The sequence below is a fragment of the Pyxicephalus adspersus genome, chromosome 3 (genome assembly GCF_032062135.1).
Source record: "Pyxicephalus adspersus chromosome 3, UCB_Pads_2.0, whole genome shotgun sequence".
Taxonomy (NCBI): Eukaryota; Metazoa; Chordata; class Amphibia; order Anura; family Pyxicephalidae; genus Pyxicephalus; species Pyxicephalus adspersus.
Genome location: NC_092860.1, coordinates 127,748,961 through 127,764,525, shown reverse-complemented (window position 1 = coordinate 127,764,525; position 15,565 = coordinate 127,748,961). Strand labels below are relative to the sequence as shown.

Genomic DNA, 15,565 nt, shown 5'->3' with positions numbered 1-15,565 from the left:
GGGGATTTTAGTGTAGGCGAAAAAATACGGGGTTAACCAAAAGAGCAAAAATATTTAGTGCGAGAAATTACGGGCTTAGCGGTTAGGGGGTTAAGTAGTGGTTTGTATGACATGAGATTGTTTAAAAAAACTTAGTATAGTAAGGAAAAGTTGGACCTTTTGTAAACATAACATTGCTGTCATTGTCAATTCTTGAGATATTCATTACCTTACAACCACCATGTCTACTTGTCGTCTTTGGTGAATTTCAAAGGCAGGACCTATATTTTCACCATCAATTTTCTTCTGATCATTTCTTAACTAAAATTTTGTCTCATGTCAATGGTGCCTGTCCTTCCAGGCTGTCATCCATCTACTATGTTCTTCCCCCCTTCTCTTTCTAGCCACAATGAATATAAAAACATTAGCTGAGGTCTCATTGCATCATTCATGTTGCTTTCTTTATATCTATTTAAAGCTGTGGACTATTTGTAATTTGGCCAAAACAATCTTGTTTAATTTTATTTAGTGAAAAGTAAAACCTGTAGGGTTTTTTTGAGTATGACAAATACTATATATACAGGTAGTCCCTGGGTTACATATGATATGGACTGTAGGTTTGTTCTTAAGTTGAATTTGAATGTAAGTTGGAACTCGTACATTATTTTATTAAATGCAATTAGGACAGATGTTTTTCTCAACATATTATTAGACAGTGTGGTGTCAGTTACTGTATAAAAGCCTCACTGTGAGCTAATCAGAAAGAAAGCTAAAAAAAAAATATATGGAACCTAGACATTCATTAACTTCTGGAGCAAGCTGTGCTTTGATATGCAAAAGGAAACAACTGCACAGTTTGTGTTGGCCTTTAAAGAGTTTCAAGAGGTTGCAGAAGAGCTCAGTACATAAGATCACCCACAACCTCAGCTGTGTTTAGCAAAACCTCTTCTGCAAGTCATGCAAACTGCTCCCTTCAAGACTCCGTTCTGCACACAGCGAGCAGGGAAGCCCCTTTCGTATCTAGGAGTCGTTCGTATGGCGGATGTCCTTAACTTGGGGACTACCTGTATTGCATCTTGGTTTATAGACAGGTGGCGCCTAGTGGCATGACCTGGAACTGCATTTGTCTCTAGTTGAACAGATCAGAGCTGTCAGAGACAAGATGTTTGTAACACCTTTTCATGCGGACACAGCAACACCTACTGGTGCTCAACAAAGAGCAAGTGGTCCATCACAACTGACTAAAATTTACAAAATACCTTAACTCATAAAAAGGGGAAAAGGTTAAACAGACATAGTTCATGTGATTTTAGTTGTTTTTATCTTTTAAATGAATGTTTAGAAAATATCACAACATGAATGTATTTACTCACATTCATTTTATTGGCATTTGTAAAAATTACTGTTATGAATGTTAGCAGTAATGGCCATATTCTGTGCCCTAGGTTTATAATTGAGTATATATATTTGGTATTTTACTAGTTTTTGTAGATACAATTATGATTGAGTAAAATTTGAGCATATACAGTAATACAACATAGTTAGATAAGGTTAAAGAGAGCAGCCCATAAAGTCCCTGAAATAAAAAATACAATTCTAACTTTCTTAACCTTGTTCATTATATGGACTTCTAACCAATTCTCTAGAAGTACTATGAATCACTTTGATTTTAGGGGTATTTCTTTGTTAAGTTTATGGGTCGAGCAGAAACATATTAAAAATCTAATTCTGCAATCAATGCATACTATTTCAATGACTATAACATTTACATTAAATCTGTATTAAGGTTAATTAGTAACTTATCCTTTTTTAACCCTAACACTATTTTGTTTGCCATAATGTTTCAAACTATACTCTCAAAAACACTAGTTTCCCCAGTGGTAATAATTAAAAGTTCTTGGTATACTGACATTTTCTGATAAAGTAACACAAATGTACTTTTTTTTTTTTTTGATTAAAAAGTAGTTTCTATCATGTGTACTTTAGATTGTAGAGCTGCATAACCCTCCTTATCATCTTTATCATCTGATCCACAGGGCATCCTTTCCATGAGCTCCTCTCATGTATGTCTGAGTAGACTGGGAAGGGACAGACCATTTGTCAAGTTTGCTGTTTGCATCTGTGCTGGGGAGATGCACCCATATATTTGTCCTGTTGACATTTTTTGAGGTGATGGAATATTTTACAATGGGGATAACTTTTTCTAACCCAACTTTCTATGGGAATTTTGTTTAATTTAAAGAGATATTTTATTGCTTCCAGTTGTGTCTTCAAGGAAGAAAGTGAAGAATAATCTCTCTAACGGGATATAGACAGCAAAAATAAAAAAAATCCTAACCTACTCTAAAACATGCTCATACATACATTTGTAGCACTATCTGCAGGTATATTTACATTGTTTAAATAATATAATCCCATATTGAACCGTGTGATTCTCAGTAGCTGGATACTGGGCTCCTTAGTTGGTGAATTCTTTAAGAATACCTGTTGTTTTCTTTGTCCATTCCACCTCCTAAATATGAAAAAAAGGATTTGCATTTAAAATGATTCCCATCAATTTTTCAAAATGACATTTCAGTTTATAATGAAGACAACCATGTTTTTATCACAGGGAAAATTAGGAAAGGTGCATTTGCAAGCTTAGGAAAAAGCCCTGGAATGATTTAAGGGGGCCAGTTAAGGCAAACTGGAATTACTGTAAACTTGTAAATTAGTATCACACATTGGGCTAAAGTTTCAAAAATGTACAGGGACACAAATACAAACAAGCTTCACAGGAAAATAATGGATTTTACTTTAACAAAATTTCAATCTAGCTTTTACTAGAACTTTCATTTATTGTTTGTGTGTTCTGAGTTTAGAATAAAGCTTTGCTAATTCCATATTGAAGCATTTTATATCTGTAGCGTTAGATTGTTTTCTGAAAAACATGTGCATGATCTCCAATGCACATTATATCTTCCAGGACTGTGCTTTTATTATGTGTGCTTGTATGGTAATGCTTGGATGCACACTGTATTTCCCCCATGGGGAAGAGTAGGCATTTGTCACAACATTGTAAACTTGGACGAGTTGTTGTTTCTGTGATGGAATTTCAAGGATTACTTCTGAAAAATCAATTCAGTTCACAGTTAAATGCATTGGATGCAATATAACCACCTGTAAAACAGGAATCCAGAGTCATGTCAGCACAAGAGACCTCAGATGTTACCTAACAAACGCTAAGGAAAATAACACAGAGGTATCTTTTTTAAAAGACACCCAATGGGCCTTTAAACGTTTTTATAGGATGGTTTTCCTAGGAATATATACACAGCCAAAGCCTTAAAGTTGAACTGTGGGGGGAAAAAAAGTTAATTAGGCTGATTAAATACACAAAATAAATTTGTTTTACATTTTTGGATTTCTATTTCTGTCCATCCCTAAATTAACACAGCCACATCAAACAGCATTACCATGTAGATAACACTACCTAGAGTTAAAGAAAAGAAACGTGGTGTCCTTTGCCTGTCCTTAACCTATCGAATGTACATTAAAGAGGAGCAGTAGATTGGTGAGCTTATTCATTGGCTTACTCTGCATTTTTTCCTATTAGCATGTTACATGTTAATTCATTTATATAGCAACTACTCTGCAAACTGTTGGGCCACAGCAAGAATTATGCTCCAGTTTCTTTAGATCTCATGGCAACAACACTAACGTAGATGTTTCAGCCCAGAATTGTACAAATTTCAACACAAATGGCCTGCGCTATAAAATGATTGAATCAGGCAGTAAGGCTTAGTAAATAGAAGACATAATCGGCATGACGTAATGTTTCCCATGTCTCCAACTAGCCAACAATATTATCTGTGTGTGTATCTTGCTTAATTCATCTTGATTAAATAAAGTAACAGTAGCATTCAAAATACAGATGATGTGAAATTGCTTTGTATAATCTTTCCATATGATGAACACACTAAAGCTGAACATGTAAAAAAAATTATCACCGATCCAGATGTATGAAAGAAGGACAAAGGCAGGGTCTAGAATGCAAGTTTTTCGGAGGATCCAAGTGCACGTGCCTCTTCAAGCAAAGGATAGCCACAAGTTAATGTTTCTTTCTATTTATATTGGTTGGGGTGTATGGAACTGTCAAAAAAAAAAAAGTTTTTTAATCATTGAGGCAGCTTCATAAAAGGTATTTAGGCCAGGTTACACTCAGCTTATCCTATTTGCTATTTTTTAAACTCTGAAATTCAAAATTGTTGCCAAATATAAAACATAACAATAATTACCACTGCACATAGCATATCCTGTCCAACCACAGTTTTTTAAAACAACCATTTGTTCAATTTTCTGGTCCTTAATGTTCCCTATAGCAAAAGCCATAATGTTTCTAAGATATTAAAAATTGATTGCAAACTGGAAGCCTAATATGTCAGGCAGTTTTAGTTATTGGTATTACATAAGTAAGTAGATCCCAACTTTAAATGTACTTATGGGGATAATAAAATGTTAATATTGATCAAAAAGAGGAAACAGAGAGATGGTTTATGCCTTCCACTGTTATGCTCTCGATTTTAATGTTTGCTCTTTTTCTCTGTAGGAAGGACCCAAGTGAGAGGACAAATATCAATAGTGATAAATGGGTATCCCTCTCCTGTATTAACCATGCATTAAGGTAAAAAGTCCCATAGGGTTTCATGTGCTTTCATATATGCTCTTGGTCCTGAGTACAAGACTAATATGAGTGACCCATGTGAGTACCACACTCATTATTGTCTGTTTAAAATGGTTATAGGCTTTCTCATTATCTGCTAATATTATGACACAGAATACCCTAGACCATGCTGCATTCATAAAATATATGGCCTTTGTTGTAATTTCTCATGTTTTCTAAGAACAACACAATGTCCACTAGGTCACTTGGTCAGGATGTAAAGGTGATGAAGAGTCTAGTAGAAAGCAATTTAGAAAACAACCTCATATCTACATTCAATAGGAATATAAATTTGTAGGTACAGAGATAGGGATATTTCTTTTTTTTTGGAGGGGGAGGACAGTAATGTGGGGCCCAAGTAGGTCTTGTAGACTTTTGAAGGACAAAGACTATGTGGGCAACTTCTACCTTGACCTCCTAGTCTAAAGAGAGAGGGCTGATTTATTAAAGCTCCCCAAGGCTGGAGAGGATACACTTTCATCAGTGAAGCTGGGTGATTTAGCAAATCTAAAATGGCTTTCTTAAAAGGCATTTGCTATTTGTTAGCAAATGTTTTAAATTCTGGACCAGATCCATTCCAGGTTTTGCTGGATCACCCAATTTCACTGATGAAAGTGTATCCTCTCCAGGCTTGGGGAGCTTTATTAAATCAGGCATATTGATGTTGAAAAGAAGATCCACAGTAAACATGTGGTCTTGGAAACATAGCTTAAAAGTAACCAGCAAGTATAATTTAGGGTCTGCTTTTTGTATATGCTTTATATGGTCTCTAAGCAGCAGTAGGTAGAAAGCAGGATTCATCTAACTAAATAAACATGACAATATCACTGCAGAGAAATCCATGTCAGGATGTTCCCAGAGTATGCATTGGTCTAAGTCAGGCATGGGCAAACTACGGCCTGCGGGCCGTATGTGGCCCAATAGGGATGTTTCTCTGGTACTTTGGGTGGTCCGTGGCTCTGGTCAGTGCCACCCCAAGCAGGGTCAGGAGAAGGGCGGACCGGCCAAAACTGCGGGACAAGTCCCCAGGATCGGAGCCTGTGATGGGAGAGTGGGTGGGTTGTGTGCAGTGACACAGCCTGCCCACTCCCCCATCGCAAGCTCAGAGCCTGTGATTGGAGAGTGGGTGGGCTGTATCCCTGCACATAGCCGGCCCACGCTCCCATCGCAGGCCCAGATCTGCGTTGGGAGAGTGGGTGGGGTTATGCCACCATGACGTCACTCTCTCACTCTACCATCAGCACGGCCTCTCTGTCAAATTTTATTTCAGATTGTGATCCCTGACTAAAAAAGTTTGGCCATCCCTGGTCTAAGTAGCACAGTAAAAATGAAATCACTATGGGAATTGTACATATGGTGAGCGTTGCTTCCACACAGAATTAAGTGTTGTATTATATAAAGAAATGAAAAAAGTCATTTTGTGGGTGCCCAAGTATCTGGGTTCTGAGGTCTTGTTTAGTGACAGGTTAGAAGCTTTCTCATATTTTAAATGCTGCCCATGCCCCCAATAAAAAGATATTTCCTCATTGTCAATAGAAAAGAATGTGAGAGGAAATCTCACTAAATACAACACAATCAACAATAAAACCCTAATAGTGGTTTTATGCCTTTCTAACTATAATAGGAAACATCTTTTTATTGCAACCTGTATTTCTGTCAGGGGATTTATTCTCCTCACTTTCTGTAGTGTGTGCCACTAGAGAGAAAATGGAAAGGAGTGAGCTACTTATTTTGTTTTATAACTGTAAATTGGCAACAAGTGAAGAAAAACCCTCAAAGATGAAAGTGACAGTGTTTTTATGTGAAACGCCATGGCAAAGTTTTAATTTGGGCCTGCAGGTCAAATGTGGAAAATCTGTTAATTATTAGTTATAAGCAATTTAAACTGTAGTAAAATATAACACTCCCACTACACAGAATGTAGTCTGTTATTCTAACCACTTTATGGATGGATGCTTGTGTGTGTTTGTTTATGCTTTTTCACTTATCTGGCCCTGCTTACATATACTATATATATGTGTAAAGGAATCAGGTTTAATTACTTTAGTAAAACGTCAGACTAGCATATGATGGAGAAATCAAAATTAATACCTTACTTACTAAGTAGATCAATAAAATGCATTTACATGGAGTATAAAGTCATTATAAATGTGTTATAGTAAATCAGATCACTGCTTCAGCTATTACACACCCAACATGGTACCAATGATTAAAAGAAAGACAAGTATACGTCTGCCGAAAGGAACTGCATGTCAAAAAGATTCTAGTACAAAGTGATGCTTATAGTACTTTGTATTTATTGCTACTGTAATTAGAATCCGTAAGAAGCCTTGTTCTTCCTCCTGGCTCTTCTTTTTAATTATATTTTACCTACATTGCATGAATGATTCAATGATGCAATAAGGATACAAAGACAGCAAATTTACATTGCCATCACAAAGCACGTATACAGTTAGGTCCATAAGTATTTGGACATAGACAACTTTTTTCTAATTTTAGTTCTTTACATTACCACAAATAATTTTAAATGAAACAACTCAGATGCAGTTGAACTGCAGACTTTCAGCTTTAATTCAGTGGGTTGAACAAAAAGATTGCATAAAAATGTGAGGAACTAAAGCCTTTTTTACACAATCACTTCGTTTCAGGGGCTCAAAAATAAATGGACGAATAAAAAAACTGAAATTAAAATGTTCATTTCTAACACTTGGTTGAAAACCCTTTGCTGCAATGACAGCCTGTAGTCTTGAACTCATGGACATCACCAGATGCTGGGTTTCCTCCTTTTTAATGCTCTGCCAGGCCTTTACTGCAGCGGCTTTCAGTTACTGTTTGTTTGTGGGCCTTTCTGTCCGACGTTTAGTCTTCAACAAGTGACTGACTTGCCATTCAGGAATATTCCACTTCTTTGCTTTAATAAACTCCTGGGTTGGTTTGGCTGTATGTTTTGGGTCATTGTCCATCTGTATTATGAAACGCCTTCCAATCATTTTGACTGCATTTAGCTGGATTTGAGCAGACAGTATGTTTCTGAACACCTCAGAATTAATTCGGCTGCTACATAGTTACATATTCAGCTTATATAAAGACACAAGACCATTTAGTCCAAACAAACAATTCCAGAAATGGATCATTTCATTTTGTCCTGCAGTTTTTGTTTCAGGTGTCACGCTGTTGCAGGTCTTTCGGCAATGATTTGTTGGCAGGTTGATAACAAATGCAAACCTTTTTTATTTGTTGATTTTCACTGCTAGTATCGAGGTGATAAAATAAACAAAGTGACTACAAAGATTTCTACTTCTATGTACTTCTGAGCCTCTGTACAGTGCAGTCATTTGTAACCTGGCAATTATCAGTAATTATCATGTTGATGTTGTAAGACATTCTGTGCTACACCTTAGAAAAGCTTTGTGCAATCTTTAAGTTTTTACTGGCACCAAATTGCAGTGTCTAGCAATTACACAAATCCCTAGCAGAGATGACTGCACGCTGATATATCCTCTTCCATTTAGAGTTTAATTGTTTAGATGTCTGATTTTGGTTTTGTATTAAAGATAGTATTCAATTGTGTGGGGAGTTTATTCACATATACTGGTTTAACTAGATCTGCTGGTGAAATGTGGTTATAAAATAGCAATCTTCTGTTGGAAGGAATGAAACAACAGTATCATGGAACAGTTTTCTTTATAGTATTGCAGCTATAGTTTCTGACAGTTTGAAATACACCATGAAATCTTATCAGATTACAATATCTAAGGTATCCACAGACAGCTCCTCTTTAACATTAAAATTCCTCTTTTTACTTTTAAGTTAGGATGTAAAAATCTATTAAACTAATAATAAATATACATATTTAAAAATATGTTTTATTTCTGTTAACTATAGGTGACTCACGGTTTACAGATGCTTAGATGATGCAGTGGCTTTAGGCAGCTCGTTAATTTAGGGACACACAAAATAAAAATTCTTCAATGTTTTTCTGTTTACTTTGATACCTAAAAGTATGGTACATGAAATGCACCACAGGCTGTCTGGGAAGGTACAATGAGGTACCATCCAGAATATTTGTTACAAACATTACCATGCATTGTAGTACTGAACATGGTAACACATATGGAGCCATAGGGCACAGGTGTGAACCAAGCCGTAGATTCCAGCCTGTATAATTAAGTCCTGAAAACCTATTTTTTTTAATCTTATTTTTTTTAGCTTTGAGTATTGGTTAAGCAATAACATTACAGATCATATTTTCTTTCTGTGACACCACTGGCCCATGTAAGAAATTGAAGGAGTGGGAGCCACTAAGCTAGTCAAACACACAGATAAAATATTTTTCCAACCCTTGTCTACTCCACTATAATCATTTTTTATTTAGTCAATGACCTCATTGTCTATCCTTGGATTGATTGTGAGCAAGAAGCAATTTCTTCAAGGCTCCCTCCATGTTTCATCCAACAAGGCTTAATGGTGGGCATTCTATAATGCCTCTTTGGGTGAGATTTGTCAGTAAAGGGTGGCTAGAGCCAATGTTTGATACTACATTGGTTGGATTTATATGATGACATCAACAGTGTGTGTGACAATCTTTCTTTTCTTAGTAACCTAAAATAGTTTTGGTAAAGGAGACATGGCTAACTTATAGCATATGTGCCCAGCTTTAGGTTCACACTGGCCATGAGGTTGCAGCGTGTTTACCACTTCCTCATGCCAGTGAATTGCTGCCTCCTGGAAAACGCTACCAGCAGCTTCTCCCCTCAGCAGTCGCATTGAGAATGAATCAGCGGTGCCAGTACCACTCACTGCTGCCCGCTATCAAAATTGCAGATGCTGGTTCTAAAGAACCAGTGCTGCGATGCGAGTTACCTAACTACTGGCAAGGTGCCAGCTGCCAGGAGCCACCTACTCATTCTATATAAGCCAAACATGTTTAGATTTTTGTACCATATATATATATATATATGTATATGTATATATACTTTTTTTATTCATCTTTTTACTTTGATGTTTACACTGAAGACTTTGGATTTGTGGCGAGTGATAAGTAATGCCCTGCCAGGTTATTATTGTGGTCTGCAACCCGATTAATGAGATTCTCTCCTCTCTGTAAATTGTACAAAAATCATCAAGAATGAAAGCAAGGGGAAATCTTACAATGAGAACACTTCACAACTGTCTAAGAGGGAATTTTCTTTTCAGAACAGGAAGTAAAAAAGTTTTTGGTAAAAAAACACACAAAAAAGACCCAAATGGTAAATAAAAAACTGATAGTGATGGTAATGTTCTATTCCAACCAAATTATTTAAAATAAACGTTTTACCTTTTTAATTACTTTAGGATTGTTTCATTTTTGTACTTATTAACATACATTTTTCAATTTAAATTAACCAGTGAAGCTCAGTTTTTGCTAAAAGCAAGTATTTGCATAATTTAAAGTCACATTTGTGTACCTATATTACAGAGTATATAAAAAGGAAAAGCTAGATAAAATGTCACAAAATATTCTTCAAGTGTATTTCAGATGTTTTAGGATATAAACTACCACCTTGTATTCAAAGCCTGTCATTTCCCAGCACTTAGCGTGATACCATGTAGAGATAATGGTGAGATTACGGCTCTGGATGAAGAGATTCATGAACAGCTATCGTTGTGTTTCTGGAGTGCAACATCAGAGGCAGCAGCAAGGCCTTGTAATGGACTGGTCATCCATTTGGATTGTTTATAACAACACAAAGAACAATAATGTTGTTAGAAGTCTTGTAACTCACAGTAGCCAATAGGAATCCAGCAAATCAGAATCAGATCTGATTGGCTGCTATTGTTACTGTAGTTTGCACTTGAGTTTGTCTTTGTACACGAATTTGAAAAAAATATTAAATTAGCTTTCTCTCTGATGATGAATAATAAAAAGCACAGCAACATTTAGCAAAAGATCATACGTTTGTCAATATGTAAACTGCAGACATGTTGTCAGGTGAGCTTATTAGTAGGCTATATGCAAAATAAAAAGGTTGTGTTATGTATTTTGTGGTAAGATCTACATTCCAGTCCCACAGTTATATGAAATAGAAAACCAATATCAAATACTAAATGCTTTCATTACCCGGAAACAATTTTTAGGTATGGTGGACCTTTAAGCTGACTGACTGAATGACTATATATCTTGACAATTAATAATATCCTGTATTTATATAGCGCCAACATATTATGCAGCACTGTACAATAAATAGGGGTTGCAGACAGATACAAAAAATTACACAGGAGGAGAGGACCCTGCCCCGAAGAGCTTACAATCTAAGAAGTGGGGGATGTAGCACACAATAGAAGGGGATATGGAATGTGCAGAAAGTAAGAGCAAGCTGGAGCAGCCCTATGAAATGTTATAAATGAGGAAGACATTATTAGGTCCTTGGGGGAACAAAGAGAGCCCCTAGGGGGGTATTTTTCAATCAGGTCAGAAATGTAAGTGGGACAATAACTGTTTGGGATTTGAAGGCAAAGCACAGGAAATTGAATTTGATTCTAAGTTGAAATGGAAGCCAATGTAGAGAACTACAAAGAGATGCAGCAGAAGAGGAGCGGTGGGAAGGATGGATGAGTCTGGCTGCAGCATTCATAATAGATTGTAGAGCCAGGTTAGTTGAATGGGTTTACAGTGTTAAGTACACTACATAAAATATAAAAGCATGGGTGAGATATTTATTAAAAACCCATCCCCAGGCAAAAATTAAGCAGTTGGCGAGTGGTTGGCAAAATAAACTTTGATTCAAATTTGGGAACTCAAATTCTGAACTGTTGTCTTTTTTTAGAACATGCATTGAACTGAATTAGGCTGAGCTTAGACTAGCAGTGAAAAGGGCTATAATTGGACCAAATGAGTCCATGCTTTATCACTACCATCTGACAGATGGTGGGAAGTGGCTGCATTGGGAGTGGTAAATGCTCAGTAAAATACACCTTTTACGAACTTACCTTAAGTAAAATCAAGAACACCATTTATGAGATACTAAAAAACAACAGATTTTTCTGTACTAAGGTTGATTTTTCAACACACATTTTAAGTAACGATATGCAGCTTGCACTCTATTACAAGGAAATATCTTCCTATGCTTCTATTTGAATAGAAACATTGTTAATAATGCCTTAGAGCCACAAATAATACTTGTATAATGATGTGATTTTTATCCCAGTTCATGCATATAAAGCAGGAAGAGAACAGATTGTAAACATGTATGCTGTAATGAACATGAATGAGTTTCTGTGTATAAGCTGCATACAAACAATTTGTAAATGCAGCCAGCTCGACAAGTTTGCACAGGTGAGGACATTAATAATTAAGCTATGTGTTTCCTAGATAATTCCATTTACAGAACATTTGTTAGAGCAGGAACTTGTACGGCTGTTTTATTTTCAGGAGCTGAATACAAGTTCCTAAATAGCCCAAACAGGTGAAGTTTAGAAAAAAACTTGGATGTTCCATTGCCCGTACTCTGCATCTTTGATAGCTCTTGCCATATCACCTCTATGACTGGATGTAGCAGTGTATGACTTTAGTAAAAGGTACACCTTAATACACAGCTGTCACCAGTTTAACTAGTTAAAGTACTGATGGGGTTAAACAGTGACAGAAGTGTGAGTTATCGCACCGATAACTATCTCTCCCAGTTGCAACTGGTGCATGGACCAAGATGCTATACATAGAGCACACGCAGGTCCAAACCTCTCTATTGAGAGTTCATCTGGAGTACGCCTGCAGTCACAGCTGATTGGAGGCACTCACGTGTTCAAGTTCATCTGGAGTTCGCCTGCAGTCACAGCTGATTGGAGGCACTTGTGTGCCTCCAATCAGCCATGACCACAGGTTCCCATGCTCCCCAGGCCGTACTTATCAGCCATAAGTACAGCCCGGTGACTGTGAGAACTGAACTCAGATGAACTCTCAATTGATAAACTCCATTGAAAGTTCATCTGGAGTTCGCCTGCAGGTTCCAACGCTGCCTGGGATGTACTTATCAATGAGAAGTACAGCCTGGTGACCGTGGAACTCAGATGAACTCCCAATGGAGCTGCCTCCAGTCAGCTGTAACCGCAGGTTCCCACACTCCCTGAGCTGTACTTATCAATGAGAAATACAGCCCAAGGAGCATGGGAACCTGCACTTCAATGGAATTCACAAAATCGGTTTGCCGAAATTTCGCAGACCCATCGAAGTTCAGGGTAATTTTTTTGCAAGATTGTCAGAGGCATTCTCACTCATCCCTAATGACTAGCAAAAGTTTGTCCTATCGTCACAAGGACACACATATCAAATTTGGTTTATGTGGTATAAAGGGTTCATTTAGAATTCAATATTTGGATTTAATTAGCACTTCCCTGTGTCAGAGGACTTTTGTTCGCATGAAGCAGGTGTCAGTATGAATGCAAAATCCATTTGAGGCAAGTCATCTGCAGGTCTGAAGAAGGTCAAATGCAAGTCAGATACGCCTGTCAATAATTCTAAATTCTCTCAAACAAATTTTAAAACTAATATCAAACTGATTCCAAAGCTCATAGCTTGCCAACCCAGGCCCATATTTGGCCGTCAATGTGTATTTTCAAATTATTTACCATCAGTTACCTTTATCAGAATGTGTAAAGCCACCCTAAGAGAAACCTATTTAGCCAAATATAATGATGCAACTCTTTGGTTGTTGTATTACTGGTAAAATGCAGGTGAAATATACATTGCTCCTATAAACTGAAAAAGCAGTGCAAGTTTAAAGATTAAATGTCTCAAACATATGCCATAACTCTTTGGTTCTGTTGGATTTTGAGTCAAACATGACTAAGTTGAGAAAATGTTTACACCTGCTCATCTACTCATGAGCAATCCTCAGGATACAAGTAACTTTCATCTCCTAGTAAAGATAACCTCCAGCGGCTGAATGTTCAAACTCCTCGCTTCACAGCATTAAAACAAACACACAGGTTTTTTTCTGTTTACTTATCCTTTGTAAGCTTTATTCACTCTGTTTCACATTTTATTCTATGGCAGTGAACTGTTTAATTTGTACTGCTAAGCCTAATTAACCAAATTCCATAGGGATCTTGCCATGTCAGATGTAAACCGTGTTAATTCGATTGCGCAGGGCCTGCTTGGAGAGAAATATGGAACCATCCGAATCCCGGGAGAGGTTGAATCATCTGAATTTGAAATGATTCTAGATGCAGCTATCGAAGCCAAACTGGAAACGAGGACCCTGGAAGAGTGGTATTGCAGAGATGAAAATGCAGTCCCCCCGGCATATTACCTTAGACCAAAAGCAGAAATGTTGAAGAGTCACAACAACCCTGTGAGTATTACATGTGACCTGAGAGCTATTTTATATGGGGATAGGGTATGTGTAATTGATAAAGGTTATTCAATAAACTAGTAGTCCAACAGCGAAATGGATTACACAGAAAATTCAAAGTACCTTATGCAATCAGGGGCTTATGTATAAAGTATGCTTGCAATAGTATTTTTTGCTGTTCATTAGAAGTTGTTTTATTTTCAACTATGCACTGAAAAAGTAACAGGCGGAAGCTGAAAAATTCTTGCAGGCACTGTTTTCCTTGTTATTGGGTAACACAAATTTGCAATAGTAAACATGTAATCAGGTATACACAAGCAACACATAAAGCAGGCAAAACTAGAAAAATTACAAGGTTCATAAATATTATGCACAATTAGATATTGCAATTAAGCAATCATAAAACAGGTCAAGAAATAACCCTGTAAGTCAAAAAGATACTTTGAGAAAACAACATACTTGGACAAGGAGGGAGACGGTATGGGAAATGGAGGGGAAGAAGGGGAGAAAATAAAGGGGGGTGAAACTTCCGAGAATGGATAATAATGGTATTACAGGAACATAAAGTTACCTAAATGTTTAGAGAGTGGGGATTAACAGTTAGTAGTAAGTACTTATGAAGCCAGGGCTGCCATATTTCATGAAATTTGGTTAAAGTTTCAGGATGAACTGCTGAAGTTTTTTCACACAAAGTAGTAGTTACCTTAGTTTTTAGCCTATTTAAGGATAGGAAAGATGTTTTTAAAGATTTTTCTATTACCCTAAGTGCTGAGATATGCACAACCAACCTAACTGGTTTCTCAAACACTTCTCTGGCTTTTTGTGCAAGAATGTTTCCATATAGAATATATAAGTCCATATAGAAGGATACCTGTTAAAATATAAATAATTTGGTATACCCTGGTTCAGAGTTTTTCAACCTATACACATTTCCACCAATCATGGGCAAAAGTGCTCACAAAAGTACAACACCTGAAACAATTAATATACTTACATACATAATATGTAGATTCTGGACGGAACTAGATATCATTGCAAAAGCAATTTATATTTCCTTTTCACAGCTAGAATGTTGGAACAGCATTTGGTTGTGGTGACATAAACTTGTTTCCAATCTTCAGGGGGGATTGGCCTAAATTAGCTCCTCATTTGGAGAGATAAGAATGAGATCTTTTTCATGTGAAGGATATCAATTTTTGACACAATTTTTATACACATATGTAATGTACTAAACTTACCACTATGGGGAAGAACAGACCAGGATGTCTGAAAAGAGTACATATGCCAGCTCATACTTTTGCAAATATTTGCTAAATATTTATGCTTCCTATTGATGATCTGCTGAGTCATCTGTAATATGCATCTTACAAACAATGGTCAGTTGATGAACTGCATGTTTATCAAAAAGCATTTTATTTTCAGAATAATTTAAAACTAATCAGATTCCATTTAAGTAACTTAAAATGCATATAGATTACAAGGGTCCCAAAATTACTAATATATGGGAGGTCTAAAAATGCAAATCGGATCAACATGCCCCTCACTGGAATTAAAC

The 15,565-nt window shown here is 36.7% G+C and overlaps 1 protein-coding gene across 1 annotated transcript in view; it reads left to right on the top strand.

Annotated features, from left to right (window-relative positions):
- NWD2 (NACHT and WD repeat domain containing 2) overlaps positions 1-15,565 on the top strand; it is a 146,436-nt gene that overhangs the window by 110,238 nt on the left and 20,633 nt on the right. The window contains exon 4 of the mRNA XM_072406347.1: positions 13,807-14,010. Coding sequence (XP_072262448.1) covers positions 13,807-14,010 — 204 coding nt within the window. The remainder of the gene's footprint in view (positions 1-13,806; positions 14,011-15,565) is intronic.